The sequence below is a fragment of the Zeus faber genome, assembly GCF_960531495.2.
Source record: "Zeus faber genome assembly, chromosome: 1".
Taxonomy (NCBI): Eukaryota; Metazoa; Chordata; class Actinopteri; order Zeiformes; family Zeidae; genus Zeus; species Zeus faber.
Genome location: NC_137193.1, coordinates 4,455,360 through 4,481,832, shown reverse-complemented (window position 1 = coordinate 4,481,832; position 26,473 = coordinate 4,455,360). Strand labels below are relative to the sequence as shown.

At 42.7% G+C, this 26,473-nt stretch overlaps 2 protein-coding genes across 2 annotated transcripts; both read left to right on the top strand.

Moving 5' to 3' along the window:
• Positions 1–476: 476 nt before the first annotated feature.
• Positions 477–4,336, top strand: LOC307242204 (major histocompatibility complex class I-related gene protein-like; the record flags this gene model as incomplete). Its single annotated transcript, XM_080016558.1, has 5 exons — positions 477–638; positions 1,266–1,527; positions 2,270–2,572; positions 3,107–3,220; positions 4,269–4,336. Coding segments are annotated over 5 exons (909 nt in total), but the record flags the coding sequence as incomplete, so codon positions are not given.
• Positions 4,337–8,044: 3,708 nt separating this feature from the next.
• LOC307242198 (uncharacterized protein) lies at positions 8,045–24,645 on the top strand. The gene is made up of 11 exons (XM_080016543.1): positions 8,045–8,169; positions 9,056–9,322; positions 9,722–10,000; positions 13,088–13,390; positions 13,924–14,037; positions 20,383–20,649; positions 21,169–21,447; positions 22,185–22,487; positions 23,023–23,139; positions 24,335–24,352; positions 24,571–24,645. The coding sequence occupies exons 1-11, from the start codon at positions 8,118–8,120 to the stop codon at positions 24,636–24,638; spliced, it is 2,067 nt and encodes a 688-aa protein (XP_079872669.1). The 5' UTR covers positions 8,045–8,117; the 3' UTR covers positions 24,639–24,645.
• The last annotated feature ends 1,828 nt before the right edge of the window (positions 24,646–26,473 follow it).

The following is a 26,473-nucleotide window of genomic DNA, read 5'->3' as shown; positions in this document are numbered from 1 at the left end:
CCCATCACAGCTTTTGCCGACTCCACTTGTTCTTGAGCTGAAACGATACAAATGGAACTTTGTTTTGGTGTAAGATGTCAGTTACCATGGTAACTCTTCATCCTATAATACTTTTCTATATTATCTTCTCATCTTATCTTAAAAGAAAAAGCCCAAAATTTGAACAAAGAGACTTTAATGCCACAGATGACTGAGCTGCGTCAAAAAAAGCTCAATGTGTTTGTGTGACGTTTCCATCCCATCATCAAAGCAGGGAGGGTTTCAGGACAGGACAGCTTGTCCTCTCAACATGTTTCTTTACGACAACAACGTTTTATTTTCCTTTCAGAAATAATTCTGCCATTTTTATTTTTACAAACCTGTTGAATAATGTTGAATTGGCCACATAAATAAATCAACTTTAAAATACTCGGCTCCACAGGGAACGTTGACGTCAACAACAAAGTTGATATAAATGTGATGTCACCTTGTCTGTCCCTCCAACAGTGTTGCACTCACTGAAGTATTTCCTCACGGCGTCCTCTGGAGTTCCAAACTTCCCAGAGTTTGTGGCTGTTGGGATGGTTGATGAATTGCAGATTGACTACTATGACAGCAACACCCAGAGAGCACAACCCAAACAGGACTGGATGGACAAGGTCAAAACAGATGATCCACAATACTGGGAGAGAGAGACTGGAAACTTAAAGGATGTCCAACATATGTTCAAAGACTACATTGAAGTTTTGAAGAAGCACTTTAACCAAACTGGAGGTATGTTTATTATTTATTTACCTCAATTGTTTTATAGATTCTGATTCTGACTCATTAAGAGACACACACACACACACACACACACACACACACACACACACACACACACACACACACACACACACACACCCATGTAACACACACACACAGACACACTCTTTATATCAACAACTTATGTTAACACTGTCACACACCCACATACTAGATGTCGCTGATGCACACACACACACACACACACACACACACACACATTTAAACAAACACATCACACAACAGATCAACAATTCAATGGTGCTTCTGCCTTTTCAAATGGAAATAAATAGAAAATTTGATCAAATTGTGCTAGAGTACACAATGGAGTACATCCTAAAAAATGCTCACCTACTAACTTGCCGGACTAAACTGTGTGTGCGTGTGTGTGTGTGTGTGTCCAGGAGAAGTGGACCGTGCAGGGCTCTCTCTCTGTTTACTACAGTGTCTGCTTCTCTCTCTCAGGTCTCCACACTTTTCAGAGCATATATGGCTGTGAGTGGGATGATGAGACTGACACCGTTGATAGTTTTTCTCATTTTGGTTACGATGGAGAAGACTTGATAGTGTTTGACTGGGAGACAATGTCATGGATTGGTCCATCACCAAAGGCTTTCTTCACCAAAGAGAGATGGGACACCGTGGAAATATATTTGAAACACATCAAGTACCACCAAAGAGAGGAGTGCACTTGGTGGCTGAAGAAGTATTTGATCTACGGGGAGAACACTCTGCAGAGAACAGGTAGAGTCTGCTGGAGAATTGCTCCTACGGTGGTCGGTGAGGTTAATCTGTCCGCTACAGGAAAACAAAATGAGTATTAAAGATATTTATTCTGCAGAATAAAGAGAAAGATTTAGAGCTGCTTCAAAGCAGTGGTCTTGATCAGTCTGGCTCTATTTCACTTGAAGGGGCCTTTAGAGACATGAGGTTGTGTCCCATTCTGAGACTAGCCATGTGTTTCACTGTTGCCTTCAGTTACAGCTGAGAACATGTTTTAACAAAGAAAAGCATTGAACACTATCAGTGCCAGGAAAGCATACAATGAGTGTGGCCTTTTTACGAGCTAGAAAAACAGAGATAACGACTAAAACAGTTGTGAACGATTGGTCAGCTTGTTATTTACAGGACTATGCCCCCTTGGAAGTAAAACCCTAAGGCAATGTATTTTAAGAGCTATGTAACATACGAAAAAAACTATTGTCCTATATAGACCATTTGAAACATCATTCAAGAATTTATCATCTGCATTTTTCTCTCACAAGTGCCCTGACCTGATGTAGTCACATGACCCGATATAGAGTCACATGACCTGATGTAGAGCCACAATCTTTTAATTTCTCTTTTTCTACACATTTTCTTTCTGTCTTGCCCCATTCTCTCTCCCCATCCCTCCCTCTTTATCTCTATCAATCCCGATTCCCTCCCTCTCTGCCCACCTTCCCTCACCGTCCATCTCCCTCCCTCTCTTTTTCCTCCCCCCCAGTCCCTCCATCTGTGTCCCTCCTCCAGAAGAGCCCCTCCTCTCCGGTCGCCTGCCACGCTACAGGTTTCTACCCTGACAGAGTGATGGTGTTCTGGACCAGAGACGGAGAGGAGCTCCATGAGGAGGTGGAGCACGGAGAGCTGCTCCCCAACCCCGACGGAACCTTCCAGATCAGTGCCGAGCTGAGCCTGGCGTCGGTGCGGCCCGAGGACTGGGGGAGGTACGCCTGCGTGCTTCAGCTCCACGGCCTCCGGGATGACATCATCACCCCGCTGGAGCCGGGGCGGATCAGGAGCAACCGGGGTGAGATGCGGGAGGGAAGTGACGGAGGAGGAGAGACACGCCCCACATGTGACTCTGAGTAGTGACATCAGGCGTCACTGGGAAAGTAGCCTGAGCCTCCATCTGAGCCCTGAGCCCCTCTTCAGCTCAGCCTCCCTAAAGTCATCCAGACACTCCTGCGGGAAGACAAATGGTCGAGTAACAACTCCATTTTGGAGAAGTGACGGAGCGAGAGTGCGGCTACGCCCACGATCTGTCGGAGGCCGAAATGAGTTTTCGATCGCATTTACGTTGTCGTGACGACCGCGGTCAGATCACGTGACCCTGAGTGTGAAACGACACGTGATGACACAAAACATTAAATTGTTAAATGACTCAGATGGAAACCAGGCTTGTTCCTAAACATTAAGGTTGAAAGCAACACATTAATAAATGAAGGAGAAGAATGTTGTGAAACACACTTTAAATACCAAATATAAAGTCACTTTTCTTTCTGCTGATGTAGGACTTTGTGTCAGAGTGTTCTAACCCTCCTTCCCTGATGTTTTGTTGAAGCTAAAGCCTCCAGTGTGGGCGTGGCCGTCGGCGTCGTGGCGGCTGTTGTTGTTGTCGTCATGGTCCTTGTTGCTGCTGGAGTCGCACTGTACAAGAAGAAGAAGAATGAGAGAGGTGAGCATCAAACGCTGGAAACAGACCTCCAGCACCTGGCGCCCCGCGGACCACTTCCTCCCACAAGTTAGAGAGAGACAAGTGACTCTGGGCCCCCAGACGCCACCGAGCCAAACACCTTGTCTGTGTCTTCACTGAAATCTACTGTTCATGTGTTGTTGTTCTAAGTAAAGGACATGTGAACAACATGGCTCCCCACTCTGTTTGAAAGCGTCTGAGTGGAACAGTGAGAGTCGGTTTAGACGAGTTACTTACTCAGTTCAGCTCTGAATGGAAAGGAATTCTCACAGGAATCATTTAACTCAGGTTCTTTTGGTGGAATGCAGGGTGTAAATCAGTCACCTTCAAGAAGAAGAATCTTTATTCATCACACAGCACAACACATGCACCCATGTTGTGACAGCAACCAACACACACATACATGCTACGAATGCGTTCCTCTGTGGGCAGCACCAGGAGCAGTGGGCAGCAGACAGCAACGCGCCTGGAGACCAATTCCAAACGTCCCTCGCCAGTCAGACGACGATCTTTTTCCATGTTTTTGGTGGGGGTCCTTACCCATGTTATATGGAGGAAACCCCTCCAATATGGATGACGCCAAATGCCTTGACCTTTTGTCCACATTCATTTATATTAAGAGTCTTTTTTTGACCTGGTACCAGGTGTCCATCGCTGGTCAGACGATGATGTGTGCATGTTTTTGGTGGGGGTCCTTACTGATGGGAGGTGGAGGAAACCCCATGTGAGCACGGGGAGAACATGCAAACTCCACACAGAAAGGCTCCTATTTGGGAGATAACCCGCCGGAGCACGGTGCCAACAGCGCCCCTTCTTGCTGTGAGGCAGCAGTGCAATGAACTGCGCCACCGTGCCACACATTTAATCCTCAGTGATTCATTTCAGTTTGTCAGTCGTAGGTTCTCTCTCTCTCTCTCTCTCTCTCTCTCGCCCACTCACTGAATGGAAACTTTAGGAGCTTGTTGGGCTCATTTCTGGGCAGCTTGAGGCACAGTGCGTGACTCACTGCTCTTTTCGTGCACAAATCTAGATTCGGACTCAGTGAACACCTGTGAGCTTGGCAGCAGTTATCGAATTGTGAAGGAAATGAACAAATGACTCTTCTGACTCCCGTCATTTCAAAGATTTGTTTGCTACGACTGAATCGGTGGCATAACTTAAGTGCCACAAGCCGAAGACGGGTTGGTGTGTACATACTAGAGCTGAACGATTCTGTAAAATAATGGAACTGCGATTCTTTAAGACCAATATTGCGATTTGGTATGGAGGACTGGTGGTGAAATATAACATTTCACTGTTATTAGTTTCAGACTTGGACTCACCAAGCCACAGTGAAAGCAGAGAAACAACATGAGACGATGAAATCCTTTTGGATTTGTTGAATCTGATCGTCTCTGTTCTGGAAAGCAGGAAAGGAAGGGATGAGGTTCTCAAAGTGAACGCAGACTGGAAAAAATGTTATTCACATATTAATTAATGTTAATCAACGTTTTTTGTTTTTTTACCCTTTGTTTCAGCAAACCATCCACCACCTGGTAAGTGGAATGTGATATTAATTTAACTTCCTGTTGCACCAAGTCTTGTGGGAGAAATTGAGGCTCAGATGATTCAACAGAAAAGCAGTGAATGCAAAGACTTTAATGTTAAATAATGCTCCTTCCCACTAGACCGTACACCTGACAAGTTCTAGTTGAATATACTGTTCATCACAGACACACACACACACTCTAACAGACTGTTGCTCCTCTCTCAGGTTCAGACAACAGCTCTGAGCTTTCTGAGAAACTCAATCCACCGCCTGATGTTCCTGCAGAGAACTGAGCTCAAAGTCAGTCTCGTCCACGTGGCCTCACAACATCACAGCTGCAGCGTCCTGTTCCTCCGCTTTTCTAACGTCCTCTATTCTCCATCGTTTGTTCTCAGTCGCCTCTGCTCAGTCACTGTTACTCATCTGCGTCGCTTTGAAACCCTTTTGGTCGGCGTCACACGGTGGAACTCCACAGGAAAGTTGGTTATTGTGACTTGCAAGTTGCACGTGGTTCACGCTACTTTACGGTGACACAACTTTTCAAACAACAGGAGACGAAGTTGATTCAGCTTTTTATTTTTTTTAAGACCCTATTGTTTTTAGTGTCAAAGGTGAAAATCTTGGCTCAGGGTGATTTTTTTTTCTGGGCTCCATCACTGTTCGTCGGTCATTTCTCTTGGTCAGCAGCGAGGTCATTCCCTGACAAGTCCGTGAGGGCAGGTGGTCATGAGGTGGGATATCAGCGTTTTGATTGGCTGTTGCATGAACACTTCAGATGACTGCAACCAAGTTTCATGCTATTTTGCAACCCGTCACAGCGGCTTGATGCACGCTGAAGCGTAGAAGTTTCACTGCATAGAACCAAGTGGCATGAGGAAGTTTGTGGTGAGAGGCCGTCCTTCTGCATTCCTTCAAGGAAGACACGGGCGTCTGGAAAAACATGAAATACCTTGATCCATGGTCGACGAGAAGGTTTGTAAAGAGAGCAAACAGCTCTCTCTGTGTCGATGCTTTGGAAACATAGAGCAACAAGGAAAGCGCTCGACCTTTTTTTTTTCAAGTTTGTTTGATGACCCCAAAAAAATGAAATTGAGTATATATTATATATATATATATATTAGTATACATGGTATATTTTTGAATTTCTATATAATCTTTTATTAAATTGCCTTTTTGTATAAAATGTACTTTACAAAGAAACTTCCCTTTTTCAGTTTTTGTAAAACACAATCTCTTGCTGGACAGTTGAGTTATTTGATATACTAAAGCCTGAATATTTTGGGTTAGATTTGAGTTTAATGTTGCGTTTAACCTTTTAAATGATGTATTAAAAGTGTGTTTATTCCCTTGTTGTGGCTGTTCCTCCGTCTTTAGGTTGAAATATGTTCCACGTGAAGAAAAGACACCCTCACTTCTCACCTTTAAACTGGGAATTAACAGCTTGTTATTCATTCATTCGTTAACAACACATTACCAATCACAGGCAATAGTAAAAATATTAAAATATATACAATATATACAACATATTGCACTTACTTTTGGTTTGGAAAATTAAAAAAAGGAAAAATGAAGGAAAGTGTAAATCATAGTTTCCTAATGTATAAAGGTGTCTCTCAATCATTCAATTGCAAGAAATAAAATAGCGGTTCCGTTTTGCTTTTCCTTTTATGTGAATACTTTATGTGGTGCTTTTAAAAAATGTTATGATTTGTTGTCAGTAGTTAGTAGTATACTTTATATTTTGTATTGTATATCATCTGTTTTTATGATTAAAATCAATTTCCTATTTCCAATTTTATTAGTGGAAACTGGGATGGACAAAAACAACTTATATGGTCAAATTATTTTGTCTCTTGTTCTGGAATTCTTCCTTTTTAATAAAATCTTCCTAATTACCAAAGTCTTTTCAGCCGTCATATGAACACCTTTGATAATTCAAATTAAAAGGATTGTCTCTATATACAACTACGATTTTTCCAAGACAGAGTTAATCTGCCAGTGGAGTTCCAATCCCTGTCTTTAATATTTATAATAAACCGCTTGCAATAACTCCATCCTTGAAATCTATTGGCTGGCCACGGGTGGCAACACGGAGCGGGCAGAGAGTTGATGCGTTAATCTGGGCAAGAAGTGTCATTTACAGGAAGCAGGGGTTCATGGAGCGTGGTTTTTCCAAAAGTTAAATTTTTTGGAACTTTCCATGAGACTTATCTATAGAAGAGTATCAGGGCGGTTACTAAAACGTTAATATTATTGTATTGCGAGAATATAAACAAAATTCAGAGATTTAAGTTGAAATTAAACGCATGGTATATTTAGAGAATAAAACAATTTGAGAATTAAGTAAAATGTTTTAACTTGTTCACACATTAAATGAAAGATGGAATAGGGAATAAAAAAAACGAAATAGACTTTTAAGAATATTCTTTTATATTTTTGTTTCTGTTTCAGCCCAATGGAGGAAGTGACAGGAGGCTAAAAGTATCAGTATTATTAACATTGAATGTTGAAAAAGGAAGAGACATTTCAGGACAGTGCAGGGAGACACAAAATGGCAGTAAACGATCTGAAAAGGGGTGTGGCACAGTGTATGTGTGTGTGTGTGTCTGTGTGTGTGTTAAAGTCACTTTCCCAAATTAGCAAAGTTGACTTCAATGAAAAGGTCATTCAAGATTCAAGATTTTTATTCGTCACTTACATATATATACTTTCATACATATATGCAATGAAATGTAATAAAGTTGAACTCAGCTGATCCCAGTTCATCAGATTCAACTCAATACTTTTCATTATTTCCCTGGAAGGAAGATGTGTTTGCAGAAGGGATTGATGAAGCCTCAACAACTGAACAACATCTTCAACCACGACGCACAAAGTCACTCATGGAGGAGCACAAGCCTCCAAAGTGTAGAAGGCAACGCAGTGTGGATTCATGACTTGTTGTTTCATTTGGATGCAGAGGAGACGACAGAAAAGTAGTTTGAGTGACTGTAGAGCTGCACTGAACGTACCAAGTCACATCAGAATACTGTACAAATGCACTGTTTCTATGGAGAGGATCCAGTCTTTCTTTATTTCTATCTTCATTTCTTTCTTTCTTTCTTTCTTTCTTTATTTCTCTCTTCATTTCTTTCTTTCTGTTCATTTCCTTTCAAGGAACAACCCTCAGCCATCCGTTCCACCTAGGAACCGGTGACGTCACGGCCGCCTTGAATTCCTAATGTCTCCTCCCTAAAGGGGGTGAGCGCTTCCACACTGGTCAGACCGAGGAAGCCTCGGAGCAGCATCAGTTCAGTGTTTATCAGGACGTCACAGGTGCCACAGGAGCAGCTGTTGCTGGGAGGATTCAAAATGAAGCAGTTTATCTTCTCCTTGCTCGTCTTGTGTGATGTTGCATCTCCAGGTAAGATCCTGCTGAAAATCTCTCCTTCCTTCGTCTGGTTGTTCATGTGTCTCTGGCTGTGTTGAGCTGCCTGCGTATACACTGCACATCCAACACATCCAACTGGCTTTCAACCCTGATCACTACACCCTCTCAACACCAAAAGCCTTTACACTTGTTATTATATCGACGCTTTTATCCCGTTTATCAAATTTCAACTTGTTCGTGTGAAAGTCTCTTGGACAAAGTGCAAAGTCCTTTCACTTTCATTATGTGCGGATCTGGAGCGTCGTTGCGATACTAAGTGCAGCCGCAGGGGGCGCTGTGCTCACAGCTGTTGACAGCTGAAGCCAGTGAGATGGATGATTGAAGAGATCATTCAAGAAATGACGAGATGCTTCAAAGATGAAGGAAAACACTTGAAAGTGCTGAACTAGATGAGTCCACTTGTTCTTGAGCTGAAACAGTACAAATTGAACTTTGTTTTGGTGTAAGATGTCAGTTACCATGGTAATTCTTCATTATATAATACTTTTCTGTCCACTTTTCTACATTATCTTCTCATTTTATTTCAAGTCTTATTTTAAAAGAAAAATCCCAAATTTGAATAAAGAGACTTTAATGCCACAGATGATGAAGCTGCATCAATGTGTTTCTGTGACATTTCTGTTTTCGTTCAAACATTACTGTAACCTGAATGATGATGTGGTTGCTTTTAACATGGTCTTGATTTCAGTCGCCACATCTGGACTAGGCTGAAAAGACAAATTCTGCCACTTATAGTTTTTACAAAACCGTTTAATAATGTTTAATTTGCCACATAAATAAATAAAGCTTTACAGGGAACGTTGATGTAAAGAACAAAGTTGATATAAATGTGATGTCACCTTGTCTGTCCCTCCAACAGTGTTGCACTCACTGAAGTATTTCCACACGGCGTCCTCTGGAGTTCCAAACTTCCCAGAGTTTGTGTCTGTTGGGATGGTTGACGATGTTAAAATAACTCACTATGACAGCAACACCCAGAGAGTTATACCCAAACAGGACTGGATGGACAAAGTTACAGCAGATGATCCACAATACTGGGAGAGGAACACTGGAATCTTAAAGGATGTCCAACATATGTTCAAAGACTACATTGACGTTTTGAAGAAGCACTTTAACCAAACTGGAGGTATGTTTATTATTTATTTACCTCTAAATTGTTTTATCGATTCTGATTCTGACTCATTAAAACACACACACACACCCATGTAAACACACTCTTTATATCAATAACTGATGTTAACACTGCCACACACACACAAACACACTAGATGTCGCTCATTAAATGTTTACATCACACAACAATAAACAGATCAACAATTCAATGGTGCTTCTGCCTCAAATCGAAATAAATAGAAAATTTGATCAAATCGTGCTAGAGTACACAATGGAGTACATCCTAAAAAATGCTCACCTACTAACTTTCCGTACTAAATTGTGTGCTAATGTGTGTGTGTGTGTGTCCAGGAGAGTTGGACCGTGCAGGGCTCTCTCTCTGTTTACTACCGTGTTTGCTTCTCTCTCTCAGGTCTCCACACTTTTCAGAGCATATATGGCTGTGAGTGGGATGATGAGACTGACACCGTTGATAGTTTTTCTCATTTTGGTTACGATGGAGAAGACTTGATAGTGTTTGACTGGGAGACAATGTCATGGATTGGTCCATCACCAAAGGCTTTCTTCACCAAAGAGAGATGGGACACCGTGGAAATATATTTGAAACACATCAAGTACCACCAAAGAGAGGAGTGCACTTGGTGGCTGAAGAAGTATTTGACCTACGGGAAGAACACTCTGCAGAGAACAGGTAGAGTCTGCTGGAGAATTGCTCCTGCGGTGGTCGGTGAGGTTAATCTGTCCGCTACAGGAAAAACAAACTGTATTAAAGACATTTATTTACCTTATTTATTTATTTACCCCTGATGAGTTCAGCATTGACAGTCCTTACCTCCGGGTGCGTTGCAAAGACATTTCACTTGATATATGTATTAAATAATGTATATGTATGTGACAAATAAACCTCTTGAAACCGTGTGAAGCCATTTTACAATTCTAACTAGAAAACAAAAATCATGAATCAAATTATGAAATAGACGAACATGGAGAGACTCCGAAAATACATAATGCTCTGCAGATTAAGCAATTGTTATCACTTAATAATAACAAAAAACATGACTAACACATTCTATAAGTAAGGATAAACCTAATTAGAAAATCATCTTCACGTTTCAACATCTCAATGTCTCAACGGCTCAAATATTATTTGCAAATCAATGAGGCAATCACTTTCGTGTATAATCTATGCCTAATTCTGTTTCTACTTAAAATTTTAATTTACTTACTATTCAAACCTTTTCCTAAACTTTGGAAAATTATTAAATTTGACTATATTCTAACTATAATGTAGTTTTACTAAGGGAACATTTAATAATCTGTGTACTATCAACAGATTCATAAATTAATGACTGTGAACACATACAGAAGCAACCTCCATGCTGATCACACAGGTGCTATTTCCAGCAGGACTCAAGGTGATCAATCATTCCACAGCTCTCAGTTGGAGTAGAAAAACATTCTGATTACAGTCATTTAGTATGATGTTTTGTCTTCTGCAATGTCGCAATGACGTGTTGCTTCGGCTCCTCAACTGTGCACAACACCTTTTTTCAATTGTGCGTTCAGTGTACTTGGAGGCCAAACACTTCATGTTCGTCAGTGGAGGGGAGGAGCAGCAGGAGTCAATGCTTGCTTTTCATTTCACATAACAGAACTTTGTTCGTTGTTCAGAAAATGTCCCAAGTAATTCAGCTTGATGTTGGCCAAACTGGATAAGTGCATAAAGTCTTCCCAGCAATCCTACCAGATATTCACATTATAATGCTACTTTTACACCAAGGACTCATGTGTAAAACTACTTTGACTTGTTATGTACAACACAAATACCACGCTTATCTCGCGTTTATGCATTCGATCGTTTCATTCCAATTTTTATCAGCTAGGTAGCGAAACATACCCTAAGACACTGATAAAATCTCTCTGAACTCATCTCATCCATACATGCTCCAGAGTGATCCATCCGCCAGGCGGTCACAAATAAAACATATAGCTAAGCTATATGTTTTATTTAATTTATTAGTATTTTTATTTATATTTTTTGAATCACTTGAGAGTGTTGTCTTTATTTCCTAACCTGTGTCCCAATACAACGCACGACCAACAGGTGGCTTTACTTATTATTATTATCAATTTTGCTTTAGTTATTAATTGATTTTATTTTATTACATCAACGCCAGATGTTCCTCACCAACCCTCAAAGCTTTGCTACAGAGCGAACAAGAGTACTATTCTACTTTCTTCTCCTCAGGGCTTTGCTACAGAGGGGTCAAGAGTAATCAATATACCTATAGTTTAATAATTATATATTCAATAGTGTCGACGATTATTGATTAAAAAATAATAATAATAATTGCAAATTGCAAAATTGGCCACTTAACCCGCGGTCCCAGACCAATATATCCGCTGCCCTTCCTAGCATGAGCGGCACGCGGCTGGCAATATGTCTCTCTGGGGGGGGGGGGGGGGGCTTCTTCAACGATGGTCTAGATTGATACAATATATAAGCTTACTCAAAGCTTTTTCCTACGATCATACCTAATGGGCACAATCAGTAGGTCCTCACCTAAATTTGTTCTAGATCTCGTGTTGGCCCTTCTGGATCTCCCGTCATGACCATCATCCAGACGACTCCTTGGATATCTCACAGCCGTTCTCTGACTGCGGTTGAGCACTCAAACTGGACATGAAGCGGTGAAGAAGTGCAGCTGAGCAAAGCAAAGAATCTCATCATCGTCGCAAGATTGTTGGAGAGACCGCGGCGTGCGTGCACAGCGTCTCAGCGTCAAGCTTCTCATCGCGCATCGCCGTTCTCAGTCTCGTTCTCGCAGTCTGTCAGTATTCCCTACACTCGCGTTCCCAATGGCCACGCCCCCTTTACATGAAATAACACGGGTCCTTGTTTATCGACCAATTCACTTAAAGACCAGGTCCTAGGAACGGAACTGGGTCGTTAAGTGAGGAGAACCTGTAAACGTGAACAAGGAATAGACCCAGTCTGCATTGTTTTGATTTTGCCTTCGCACCAAGGTCTTTGCAGATGGAAATGATGTCTGTGACAGGAATTACGTGTGTTTTTGCATGGAGCAGGGAAGTGAGATCCGATCACTAGTGTTGACTTGAGACGCAATCTAATGCCAGGTGTAAACAGACGTACTTAGAGCTGTCCACCTGTGATCTGATCACCCAAGACATTTTTCTACATATTTTCTCTCCATCTTGCTCCATTCTCTCTCCCCATCCCTCCGTTAAGCCCACGGCCCAGCGCCACTTCGGCCAATTCCACACACCTGGGATCTATTACCTTTTTCATCAATGCAGTATTTATTCTCCAGCTCCCCAGTCACCCATGGCCAGACGGTCGCTAACTTACCAAAGTTTGTACTGCTCCAGGCTGCTTCCAAGTTCTTAGTTCCCAGCTTATGTCTCCTTGTGTTCGTCTTGCCCTAACCTGTTGTCTCCTCTCCTCAATCAAGTCTGTCCTTCCAGCCCTGTTCCCTTTCTCTCCACCCGTATCCTGGACCCCTCCTTCCCGCTCGTCATCATCCCTGTCCTGCCCTGCTCCATTCTTACCCGATCTCTCCGGTCACCTCCACTGCGTCGTCAAATAAACATCCTTCGTTTACCCGGTCTGCCTCCCGTCTCTATGACGTGTGTTTGGGTCCGTCCTAGCCCCGTTTGTAACACCCTCCCTCTTTATCTCTCTATCAATTCCTCTTCCCTTACCCTCCATATCCTTCCTCCATCTCCCTCCCTCTCTTTTTCTATCCCTCCCGCCCAGTCCCTCCATCAGTGTCCCTCCTCCAGAAGAGCCCCTCCTCTCCGGTCGCCTGCCACGCTACAGGTTTCTACCCTGACAGAGTGATGGTGTTCTGGAGCAGAGACAGAGAGGAGCTCCATGAGGAGGTGGAGCACGGAGAGCTGCTCCCCAACCCCGACGGAACCTTCCAGATCAGTGCCGAGCTGAGCCTGGCGTCGGTGCGGCCCGAGGACTGGGGGAGGTACGCCTGCAAGCTTCAGCTCCACGGCCTCCGGGATGACATCATCACCCCGCTGGAGCCGGGGCGGATCAGGAGCAACCGGGGTGAGATGCGGGAGGGAAGTGACGGAGGAGGAGAGACACGCCCCACATGTGACTCTGAGTAGTGACATCAGGCGTCGCTGGGAAAGTAGCCTGAGCCTCCAACTGAGCCCTGAGCTCCTCTTCAGCTCAGCCTCCCTAAAGTCATCCAGACACTCCTGCGGGAAGACAAATGGTCGAGTAACGACTCCATTTTGGAGAAGTGATGGAGCGATAGTGCGGCTACGCCCACGATCTGTCGGAGGCCGAAATGAGTTTTAAATCACATTTACGTTGTCGTGACGACCACGGTCAGATCACATTACCCTGAGCGTGGAACGACATGTGATGACGCAAAACATGAAATTGTTAAATGACTCAGATGGAAACCAGGCTTGTTCCTAAACATTAAGGTTGAAAGCAACACATTAATAAATGAAGGAGAAGAATGTTGTGAAACACACTTTAAATACCAAATATAAAGTCACTTTTCTTTCTGCTGATGTAGGACTTTGTGTCAGAGTGTTCTAACCTCCTTCCCTGATGTTTTGTTGAAGCTAAAGCCTCCAGTGTGGGCGTGGCCATCGGCGTCGTGGCGGCTGTTGTTGTTGTCGTCATGGTCCTTGTTGCCGCTGGAGTCGCACTGTACAAGAAGAAGAAGAATGAGAGAGGTGAGCATCAAACGCTGGAAACAGACCTCCAGCACCTGGCGCCCCGCGGACCACTTCCTCCCACAAGTTAGAGAGAGACAAGTGACTCTGGGCCCCCAGACGCCACCGAGCCAAACACCTTGTCTGTGTCTTCACTGAAATCTACTGTTCATGTGTTTGAACAGGTTCTAAGAAAAGGACATGTGAACAACATCGCTCCCCACTCTGTTTGAAACTGTCTGAGTGGAACAGTGAGAGTCGTTTTTGAGGAGTTACTCACTCAGTTCAGCTCTGAATGGAAAGGAATTCTCATAGGAATCATTTAACTCAGGTTCTTTTGGTGGAATGCAGGGTGTAAATCAGTCACATTCAAGAAGAAGAATCTTTATTCATCACACAGCACAACACATGCACCCATGTTGTGACAGCAACCAACACACACATACATGCTACGAATGCGTTCCTCTGTGGGCAGCACCAGGAGCAGTGGGCAGCAGACAGCAACGCGCCTGGAGACCAATTCCAAACGTCCCTCGCCGGTCAGACGAAGATCTTTTTCCATGTTTTTGGTGGGGGTCCTGACCCATGTTATATGGAGGAAACCCCTCCAATATGGATGACGCCAAAGGCCTTGACCTTTGTCCACATTCATTTATATTAAGAGTCTTTATTTGACCTGGTACCAGGTGTCCATCGCTGGTCAGACGATGATGGGTGCATGTTTTTGGTGGGGGTCCTTACTGATGGTAGGTGGAGGAAACCCCATGTGAGCACAGGGAGAACATGCGAACTCCACACAGAAAGGCTCCTATTGCCTCCTTGAATGTGACTCCTATTTGGGAGATAACCCGCTGGAGTCGCTGCACTGCTGCCTCACAGCAAGAAGGTCCTGCGTTCGATTCCCGCCTGGGGCGCTGTTGGCACCGTGCTCCGGTGGGTTATCTCCCAAATAGGAGCCTTTCTGTGTGGAGTTTGCATGTTCTCCCCGTGCTCACATGGGGTTTCCTCCACCTCACGTCAGTAAGGACCCCCCTCAAAAACATGCACCCATCATCGTCTGACCAGCGATGGACACTTATCACCTGGTCCCCGGGCGCGTCCACGTACGCTGCCCACTGCTCCTGGCTGTGCCCCCGGAGGAAGGACAAGCCAGGATGGGTCAAAAGCAGAGAATCCATTACACCGGCACCATCAAAGCATGTGTGTGTGTGTGCAAGCATGTGTTATAGTGTGGTGTGTTGCGTGATAAATAAATAAAGACTGTTTCTTCTTTCTTCTGGAGCACGGTGCCAACAGCGCCCCTTCTTGCTGTGAGGCAGCAGTGCAATGCACTGCGCCACCGTGCCACACATTTAATCCTCAGTGATTAATTTCAGTTTGTCAGTCGTAGGTTCTCTCTCTCTCTCTCTCTCTCTCTCGCCCACTCACTGAATGGAAAGTTTAGGAGCTTGTTGGGCTCATTTCTGGGCAGCTTGAGGCACAGTGCGTGACTCACTGCTCTTTTCGTGCACAAATCTAGATTCGGACTCAGTGAACACCTGTGAGCTTGGCAGCAGTTATCGAATTGTGAAGGAAATGAACAAATGACTCTTCTGACTCCCGTCATTTCAAAGATTTGTTTGCTACGACTGAATCGGTGGCATAACTTAAGTGCCACAAGCCGAAGACGGGTTGGTGTGTACATACTAGAGCTGAACGATTCTGTAAAATAATGGAACTGTGATTCTTTAAGACCAATATTGCGATTTAGTATGGAGGACTGGTGGTGAAATATAACATTTCACTGTTATTAGTTTCAGACTTGGACTCACCAAGCCACAGTGAAAGCAGAGAAACAACATGAGACGATGAAATCCTTTTGGATTTGTTGAATCTGATCGTCTCTGTTCTGGAAAGCAGGAAAGGAAGGGATGAGGTTCTCAAAGTGAACGCAGACTGGAAAAAATGTTATTCACATATTAATTAATGTTAATCAACGTTTTTTGTTTTTTTACCCTTTGTTTCAGCAAACCATCCACCACCTGGTAAGTGGAATGTGATATTAATTTAACTTCCTGTTGCACCAAGTCTTGTGGGAGAAATTGAGGCTCAGATGATTCAACAGAAAAGCAGTGAATGCAAAGACTTTAATGTTAAATAATGCTCCTTCCCACTAGACCGTACACCTGACAAGTTCTAGTTGAATATACTGTTCATCACACACACACACACACACTCTAACAGACTGTTGCTCCTCTCTCAGGTTCAGACAACAGCTCTGAGCTTTCTGAGAAACTCAATCCACCGCCTGATGTTCCTGCAGAGAACTGAACTCAAAGTAAGTCTCGTCCACGTGGCCTCACAACATCACAGCTGCAGCGTCCTGTTCCTCCGCTTTTCTAACGTCCTCTATTCTCCATCGTTTGTTCTCAGTCGCCTCTGCTCAGTCACTGTTACTCATCTGCGTCGCTTTGAGACCCTTTTGGTCGGCGTCACACGGTGGAACTCCACAGGAAAGTTGGTGATTGTGACTTGCAAGTTGCACGTGGTTCACGCTACTTTACGGTGACACAACTTTTCAAACAACAGGAGACGAAGTTGATTCAGCTTTTTATTTTTTTTAAGACCCTATTGTTTTTAGTGTCAAACGTGAAAATCTTGGCTCAGGGTGATTTCTTTTTCTGGGCTCCATCACTGTCCGTCGGTCATTTCTCTTGGTCAGCAGCGAGGTCATTCCCTGACAAGTCCGTGAGGGCAGGTGGTCATGTGGTGGGATATCAGCGTTTTGATTGGCTGTTGCATGAACACTTCAGATGACTGCAACCAAGTTTCACGCTATTTTGCAACCCGTCACAGCGGCTTGATGCACGCTGAAGCGTAGAAGTTTCACTGCATAGAACCAAGTGGCATGAGGAAGTTTGTGGTGAGAGGCCGTCCTTCTGCATTCCTTCAAGGAAGAGACGGGCGTCTGGAAAAACATGAAATACCTTGATCCATGGTCGACGAGAAGGTTTGTAAAGAGAGCAAACAGCTCCCTCTGTGTCGATGCTTTGGAAACATAGAGCAACAAGGAAAGCGCTCGACCTTTTTTTTTTCAAGTTTGTTTGATGACCCCAAAAAAATGAAATTGAGTATATATTATATATATATATATATATATATATATATATATATATATATATATATATATATTAGTATACATGGTATATTTTTGAATTTCTATATAATCTTTTATTAAATTGCCTTTTTGTATAAAATGTACTTTACAAAGAAACTTCCCTTTTTCAGTTTTTGTAAAACACAATCTCTTGCTGGACAGTTGAGTTATTTGATATACTAAAGCCTGAATATTTTGGGTTAGATTTGAGTTTAATGTTGCGTTTAACCTTTTAAATGATGTATTAAAAGTGTGTTTATTCCCTTGTTGTGGCTGTTCCTCCGTCTTTAGGTTGAAATATGTTCCACGTGAAGAAAAGACGCCCTCACTTCTCACCTTTAAACTGGGAATTAACAGCTTGTTATTCATTCATTCGTTAACAACACATTACCAATCACAGGCAATAGTAAAAATATTAAAATATATACAATATATACAACATATTGCACTTACTTTTGGTTTGGAAAATTAAAAAAAAGGAAAAATGAAGGAAAGTGTAAATCATAGTTTCCTAATGTATAAAGGTGTCTCTCAATCATTCAATTGCAAGAAATAAAATAGCGGTTCCGTTTTGCTTTTCCTTTTATGTGAATACTTTATGTGGTGCTTTTAAAAAATGTTATGATTTGTTGTCAGTAGTTAGTAGTATACTTTATATTTAGTATTGTATATCATCTGTTTTTATGATTAAAATCAATTTCCTATTTCCAATTTTATTAGTGGAAACTGGGATGGACAAAAACAACTTATATGGTCAAATTATTTTGTCTCTTGTTCTGGAATTCTTCCTTTTTAATAAAATCTTCCTAATTACCAAAGTCTTTTCAGCCGTCATATGAACACCTTTGATAATTCAAATTAAAAGGATTGTTTCTGTATACAACTACGATTTTTCCAAGACAGAGTTAATCTGCCAGTGGAGTTCCAATCCCTGTCTTTAATATTTATAATAAACCGCTTGCAATAACTCCATCCTTGAATTCTATTGGCTGGCCACGGGTGGCAACACGGAGCGGGCAGAGAGTTGATGCGTTAATCTGGGCAAGAAGTGTCATTTACAGGAAGCAGGGGTTCATGGAGCGTGGTTTTTCCAAACGTTGAATTTTTTGGAACTTTCCATGAGACTTATCTATAGAAGAGTATCAGGGCGGTTACTAAAACGTTAATATTATTGTATTGCGAGAATATAAACAAAATTCAGAGATTTAAGTTGAAATTAAACGCATGGTATATTTAGAGAATAAAACAATTTGAGAATTAAGTAAAATGTTTTAACTTGTTCACACATTAAGTGAAAGATGGAATAGGGAATAAAAAAAACGAAATAGACTTTTAAGAATATTCTTTTATATTTTTGTTTCTGTTTCAGCCCAATGGAGGAAGTGACAGGAGGCTAAAAGTATCAGTATTATTAACATTGAATGTTGAAAAAGGAAGAGACATTTCAGGACAGTGCAGGGAGACACAAAATGGCAGTAAACGATCTGAAAAGGGGTGTGGCACAGTGTATGTGTGTGTGTGTGTCTGTGTGTGTGTTAAAGTCACTTTCCCAAATTAGCAAAGTTGACTTCAATGAAAAGGTCATTCAAGATTCAAGATTTTTATTCGTCACTTACATATATATACTTTCATACATATATGCAATGAAATGTAATAAAGTTGAACTCAGCTGATCCCAGTTCATCAGATTCAACTCAATACTTTTCATTATTTCCCTGGAAGGAAGATGTGTTTGCAGAAGGGATTGATGAAGCCTCAACAACTGAACAACATCTTCAACCACGACGCACAAAGTCACTCATGGAGGAGCACAAGCCTCCAAAGTGTAGAAGGCAACGCAGTGTGGATTCATGACTTGTTTCATTTGGATGCAGAGGAGACGACAGAAAAGTAGTTTGAGTGACTGTAGAGCTGCACTGAACGTACCAAGTCACATCAGAATACTGTACAAATGCACTGTTTCTATGGAGAGGATCCAGTCTTTCTTTCTTTCTTTCTTTCTCTCTTCATTTCTTTCTTTCTGTTCATTTCCTTTCAAGGAACAACCCTCAGCCATCCGTTCCACCTAGGAACCGGTGACGTCACGGCCGCCTTGAATTCCTAATGTCTCCTCCCTAAAGGGAGTGAGTGCTTCCACACTGGTCAGACCGAGGAAGCCTCGGAGCAGCATCAGTTCAGTGTTTATCAGGACGTCACAGGTGCCACAGGAGCAGCTGTTGCTGGGAGGATTCAAAATGAAGCAGTTTATCTTCTCGTTGCTCGTCTTGTGTGATGTTGCATCTCCAGGTAAGATCCTGCTGAAAATCTCTCCTTCCTTCGTCTGGTTGTTCATGTGTCTCTGGCTGTGTTGAGCTGCCTGCGTATACACTGCACATCCAACACATCCAACTGGCTTTCAACCCTGATCACTACACCCTCTCAACACCAAAAGCCTTTACACTTGTTATTATATCGACGCTTTTATCCCGTTTATCAAATTTCAACTTGTTCGTGTGAAAGTCTCTTGGACAAAGTGCAAAGTCCTTTCACTTTCATTATGTGCGGATCTGGAGCGTCGCTGCGATACTAAGTGCAGCCGCAGGGGGCGCTGTGCTCACAGCTGTTGACAGCTGAAGCCAGTGAGATGGATGATTGAAGAGATCATTCAAGAAATGACGAGATGCTTCAAAGATGAAGGAAAACACTTGAAAGTGCTGAACTAGATGATCAAGCACCTGTCACTGTCATGACGCCTCAAATCAAGCCCCATCACAGCTTTTGCCGACTCCACTTGTTCTTGAGCTGAAACGATACAAATGGAACTTTGTTTTGGTGTAAGATGTCAGTTACCATGGTAACTCTTCATCCTATAATACTTTTCTATATTATCTTCTCATCTTATCTTAAAAGAAAAAGCCCAAAATTTGAACAAAGAGACTTTAATGCCACAGATGACTGAGCTGCGTCAAAATAAGCTCAATGTGTTTGTGTGACGTTTCCATCCCATCATCAAAGCAGGGAGGGTTTCAGGACAGGACAGCTTGTCCTCTCAACATGTTTCTTTACGACAACAACGTTTTATTTTCCTTTCAGAAATAATTCTGCCATTTTTATTTTTACAAACCTGTTGAATAATGTTGAATTGGCCACATAAATAAATCAACTTTAAAATACTCGGCTCCACAGGGAACGTTGACGTCAACAACAAAGTTGATATAAATGTGATGTCACCTTGTCTGTCCCTCCAACAGTGTTGCACTCACTGAAGTATTTCCTCACGGCGTCCTCTGGAGTTCCAAACTTCCCAGAGTTTGTGGCTGTTGGGATGGTTGATGAATTGCAGATTGACTACTATGACAGCAACACCCAGAGAGCACAACCCAAACAGGACTGGATGGACAAGGTCAAAACAGATGAGCCACAATACTGGGAGAGACAGACTGGAAGTTTAAAGGATGTCCAACATATGTTCAAAGACTACATTGAAGTTTTGAAGAAGCACTTTAACCAAACTGGAGGTATGTTTATTATTTATTTACCTCAATTGTTTTATAGATTCTGATTCTGACTCATTAAGAGACACACACACACACACACACACACACACACACACACACACACACACACACACACACACACACACACACACACACACACACACACACACACACCCATGTAACACACACACAGACACACTCTTTATATCAACAACTTATGTTAACACTGTCACACACCCACATACTAGATGTCGCTGATGCACACACACACACACACACACACACACACACACACATTTAAACAAACACATCACACAACAGATCAACAATTCAATGGTGCTTCTGCCTTTTCAAATGGAAATAAATAGAAAATTTGATCAAATCGTGCTAGAGTACACAATGGAGTACATCCTAAAAAATGCTCACCTACTAACTTGCCGGACTAAACTGTGTGTGTGTGTGTGTGTGTGTGTGTCCAGGAGAAGTGGACCGTGCAGGGCTCTCTCTCTGTTTACTACCGTGTTTGCTTCTCTCTCTCAGGTCTCCACACTTTTCAGAGCATATATGGCTGTGAGTGGGATGATGAGACTGACACCGTTGATAGTTTTTCTCCTTTTGGTTACGATGGAGAAGACTTGATAGTGTTTGACTGGGAGAAAATGTCATGGATTGGTCCATCACCAAAGGCTTTCTTCACCAAAGAGAGATGGGACACCGTGGAAATATATTTGAAACACATCAAGTACCACCAAAGAGAGGAGTGCACTTGGTGGCTGAAGAAGTATTTGATCTACGGGAAGAACACTCTGCAGAGAACAGGTAGAGTCTGCTGGAGAATTGCTTCTGCGTGGTCGGTGAGGTTAATCTGTCCGCTACAGGAAAACAAACTGAGTATTAAAGACATTTATTCTGCAGAATAAAGAGAAAGATTTAGAGCTGCTTCAAAGCAGTGGTCTTGATCAGTCTGGCTCTATTTCACTTGAAGGGGCCTTTAGAGACATAAGGTTGTGTCCCATTCTGAGACTAGCCATGTGTTTCACTGTTGCCTTTAGTTACAGCTGAGAACATGTTTTAACAAAGAAAAGCATTGAACTATCAGTGCCAGGAAAGCATACAATGAGTGTGGCCTTTTTACGAGCTAGAAAAACAGAGATAACGACTAAAACAGTTGTGAACGATTGGTCAGCTTGTTATTTACAGGACTATGCCCCCTTGGAAGTAAAACCCCAAGGCAATGTATTTTAAGAGCTATGTAACATATGAAAAAAACTATTGTCCTATATAGACCATTTGAAACATCATTCAAGAATTTATCATCTGCATTTTTCTCTCACAAGTGCCCTGACCTGATGTAGTCACATGACCCGATATAGTCACATGCCCTGATGTAGAGCCACAATCTTTTAAATTCTCTTTTTCTACACATTTTCTTTCTGTCTTGCCCCATTCTCTCTCCCCATCCCTCCCTCTTTATCTCTATCAATCCCGATTCCCTCCCTCTCTGCCCACCTTCCCTCACCGTCCATCTCCCTCCCTCTCTTTTTCCTCCCCCCCAGTCCCTCCATCAGTGTCCCTCCTCCAGAAGAGCCCCTCCTCTCCGGTCGCCTGCCACGCTACAGGTTTCTACCCTGACAGAGTGATGGTGTTCTGGACCAGAGACGGAGAGGAGCTCCATGAGGAGGTGGAGCACGGAGAGCTGCTCCCCAACCCCGACGGAACCTTCCAGATCAGTGCCGAGCTGAGCCTGGCGTCGGTGCGGCCCGAGGACTGGGGGAGGTACGCCTGCAAGCTTCAGCTCCACGGCCTCCGGGATGACATCATCACCCCGCTGGAGCCGGGGCGGATCAGGAGCAACCGGGGTGAGATGCGGGAGGGAAGTGACGGAGGAGGAGAGACACGCCCCACATGTGACTCTGAGTAGTGACATCAGGCGTCGCTGGGAAAGTAGCCTGAGCCTCCATCTGAGCCCTGAGCTCCTCTTCAGCTCAGCCTCCCTAAAGTCATCCAGACACTCCTGCGGGAAGACAAATGGTCGGGTAACAACTCCATTTTGGAGAAGTGACGGAGCGAGAGTGCGGCTACGCCCACGATCTGTCGGAGGCCGAAATGAGTTTTCGATCGCATTTACGTTGTCGTGACGACCGCGGTCAGATCACGTGACCCTGAGCGTGAAACGACACGTGATGACGCAAAACATGAAATTGTTAAATGACTCCGATGGAAACCAGGCTTGTTCCTAAACATTAAGGTTGAAAAACAACACATTAATAAATGAAGGAGAAGAATGTTGTGAAACACACTTTAAATACCAAATATTAAGTCACTTTTCTTTCTGCTGATGTAGGACTTTGTGTCAGAGTGTTCTAACCCTCCTTCCCTGATGTTTTGTTGAAGCTAAAGCCTCCAGTGTGGGCGTGGCCGTCGGCGTCGTGGCGGCTGTTGTTGTTGTCGTCATGGTCCTTGTTGCCGCTGGAGTCGCACTGTACAAGAAGAAGAAGAAGAATGAGAGAGGTGAGCATCAAACGCTGGAAACAGACCTCCAGCACCTGGCGCCCCGCGGGCCACTTCCTCCCACAAGTTAGAGAGCGACAAGTGACTCTGGGCCCCCAGACGCCACCGAGCCAAACACCTTGTGTGTGTCTTCACTGAAATCTACTGTTCATGTGTTTGAACAGGTTCTAAGTAAAGGACATGTGAACAACATGGCTCCCCACTCTGTTTGAAACTGTCTGAGTGGAACAGTGAGAGTCGTTTTTGACGAGTTAGAAGAAGAAACAGTCTTTATTTGTTACACAACACTACAACTCATGCTTGCACACACGCACATGCTTTGGATGGTGGCCGGTGAAATGGTTCATCTGCTCCTCTGTTCCTCTGCGTTTAACCCCCACGGAACTGAGTAAGTAACTCAGTTCAGCTCTGAATGGAAAGGAATTCTCACAGGAATCATTTAACTCAGGTTCTTTTGGTGGAATGCAGGGTGTAAATCAGTCACATTCAAGAAGAAGAATCTTTATTCATCACACAGCACAACACATGCACCCATGTTGTGACAGCAACCAACACACACATACATGCTACGAATGCGTTCCTCTGTGGGCAGCACCAGGAGCAGTGGGCAGCAGACAGCAACGCGCCTGGAGACCAATTCCAAACGTCCCTCGCCGGTCAGACGACGATCTTTTTCCATGTTTTTGGTGGGGGTCCTTACCCATGTTATATGGAGGAAACCCCTCCAATATGGATGACGCCAAATGCCTTGACCTTTTGTCCACATTCATTTATATTAAGAGTCTTTATTTGACCTGGTACCAGGTGTCCATCGCTGGTCAGACGATGATGGGTGCATGTTTTTGGTGGGGGTCCTTACTGATGGTAGGTGGAGGAAACCCCATGTGAGCACAGGGAGAACATGCGAACTCCACACAGAAAGGCTCCTATTTGGGAGAAAACCCGCTGGAGCACGGTGCCAACAGCGCCCCTTCTTGCTGTGAGGCAGCAGTGCAATGAACTGCGCCACCGTGCCACACGTTTAATCCTCAGTGATTCATTTCAGTTTGTCAGTCGTAGGTCGTGATCGTCTCTGTTCTGGAAAGCAGGAAAGGAAGGGATGAGGTTCTCAAAGTGAACGCGGAGTGGAAAAAATGTTATTCTCATATTAATTAATGTTAATCAACGTTTTTTGTTTTTTTACCCTTTGTTTCAGCAAACCATCCACCACCTGGTAAGTGGAATGTGATATTAATTTAACTTCCTGTTGCACCAAGTCTTGTGGGAGAAATTGAGGCTCAGATGATTCAACAGAAAAGCAGTGAATGCAAAGACTTTAATGTTAAATAATGCTCCTTCCCACTAGACCGTACACCTGACAAGTTCTAGTTTAATATACTGTTCATCACAGACACACACACACACTCTAACAGACTGTTGCTCCTCTCTCAGGTTCAGACAACAGCTATGAGCTTTCTGAGAAACTCAATCCACCGCCTGATGTTCCTGCAGAGAACTGAGCTCAAAGTAAGTCTCGTCCACGTGGCCTCACAACATCACAGCTGCAGCGTCCTGTTCCTCCGCTTTTCTAACGTCCTCTATTCTCCATCGTTTGTTCTCAGTCGCCTCTGCTCAGTCACTGTTACTCATCTGCGTCGCTTTGAGACCCTTTTGGTCGGCGTCACACGGTGGAACTCCACAGGAAAGTTGGTGATTGTGACTTGCAAGTTGCACGTGGTTCACGCTACTTTACGGTGACACAACTTTTCAAACAACAGGAGACGAAATTGGTTCAGCTTTTTTTTTTTTTAAGACCCTATTGTTTTTAGTGTCAAAGGTGAAAATCTTGGCTCAGGGTGATTTCTTTTTCTGGGCTCCATAACTGTTCGTCGGTCATTTCTCTTGGTCAGCAGCGAGGTCATTCCCTGACAAGTCCGTGAGGGCAGGTGGTCATGTGGTGGGATATCAGCGTTTTGATTGGCTGTTGCATGAACACTTCAGATGACTGCAACCAAGTTTCATGCTATTTTGCAACCCGTCACAGCAGCTTGATGCACGCTGAAGCGTAGAAGTTTCACTGCATAGAACCAAGTGGCATGAGGAAGTTTGTGGTGAGAGGCCGTCCTTCTGCATTCCTTCAAGGAAGAGACGGGCGTCTGGAAAAACATGAAATACCTTGATCCATGGTCGACGAGAAGGTTTGTAAAGAGAGCAAGCAGCTCCCTCTGTGTCGATGCTTTGGGAACATAGAGCTCTGAGCAACAAGGAAAGCGCTCGACCTTTTTTTTTTTAAGTTTGTTTGATGACCCCAAAAAAATGAAATTGAGTATATATTATATATATATATATATATATATTATATATATATATATATATATATATATATATATATATATATATATATATATATATATATATATATATATATATTATATATATATATATATATATATATATATATATATATATATATATATATATATATATATATATATATATATATTAGTATACATGGTATATTTTTGAATTTATATATAATCTTTTATTAAATTCCCTTTTTGTATAAAATGTACTTTACAAAGAAACTTCCCTTTTCCAGTTTTTGTAAAACACAATCTCTTGCTGGACAGTTGAGTTATTTGATATACTAAAGCCTGAATATTTTGGGTTGGATTTGAGTTTAATGTTGCGTTTAACCTTTTAAATGATGTATTAAAAGTGTGTTTTATTCCCATGTTGTAGCTGTTCCTCCGTCTTTAGGTTGAAATATGTTCCACGTGAAGAAAAGCAGTTCCGTTTTGCTTTTCCTTTTATGTGAATACTTTATGTGGTGCTTTTAAAAAATGTTATGGGTTGTTGTCAGTAGTTAGTAGTATACTTTATATTTCGTATTCTATATCATCTGTTTTTATTATTAAAATCAATTTCCTATTTCCAATTTTATTAGTGGAAACTGGGATGGACAAAAACAACTTATATGGTCAAATTATTTTGTCTCTTGTTCTGGAATTCTTCCTTTTTAATAAAATCTTCCTAATTACCAAAGTCTTTTCAGCCGTCATATGAACACCTTTGATAATTCAAATTAAAAGGATTGTCTCTATATACAACTACGATTTTTCCAAGACAGAGTTAATCTGCCAGTGGAGTTCCAATCCCTGTCTTTAATATTTATAATAAACCGCTTGCAATAACTCCATCCTTGAATTCTATTGGCTGGCCACGGGTGGCAACACGGAGCGGGCAGAGAGTTGATGCGTTAATCTGGGCAAGAAGTGTCATTTACAGGAAGCAGGGGTTCATGGAGCGTGGTTTTTCCAAACGTTGAATTTTTTGGAACTTTCCATGAGACTTA

Bases quoted from the DNA above. Each gene is read 5' to 3' on its own strand.
- LOC307242198 (XM_080016543.1), top strand. From the start codon at position 8,118: ATGAAGCAGTTTATCTTCTCCTTGCTCGTCTTGTGTGATGTTGCATCT. The intron at 14,038-20,382 runs GTGAGCATCAAA...TCCCTCCAACAG, and splicing joins GAAGAAGAAGAATGAGAGAG to TGTTGCACTCACTGAAGTAT. The intron at 20,650-21,168 runs GTATGTTTATTA...TCTCTCTCTCAG, and splicing joins GCACTTTAACCAAACTGGAG to GTCTCCACACTTTTCAGAGC.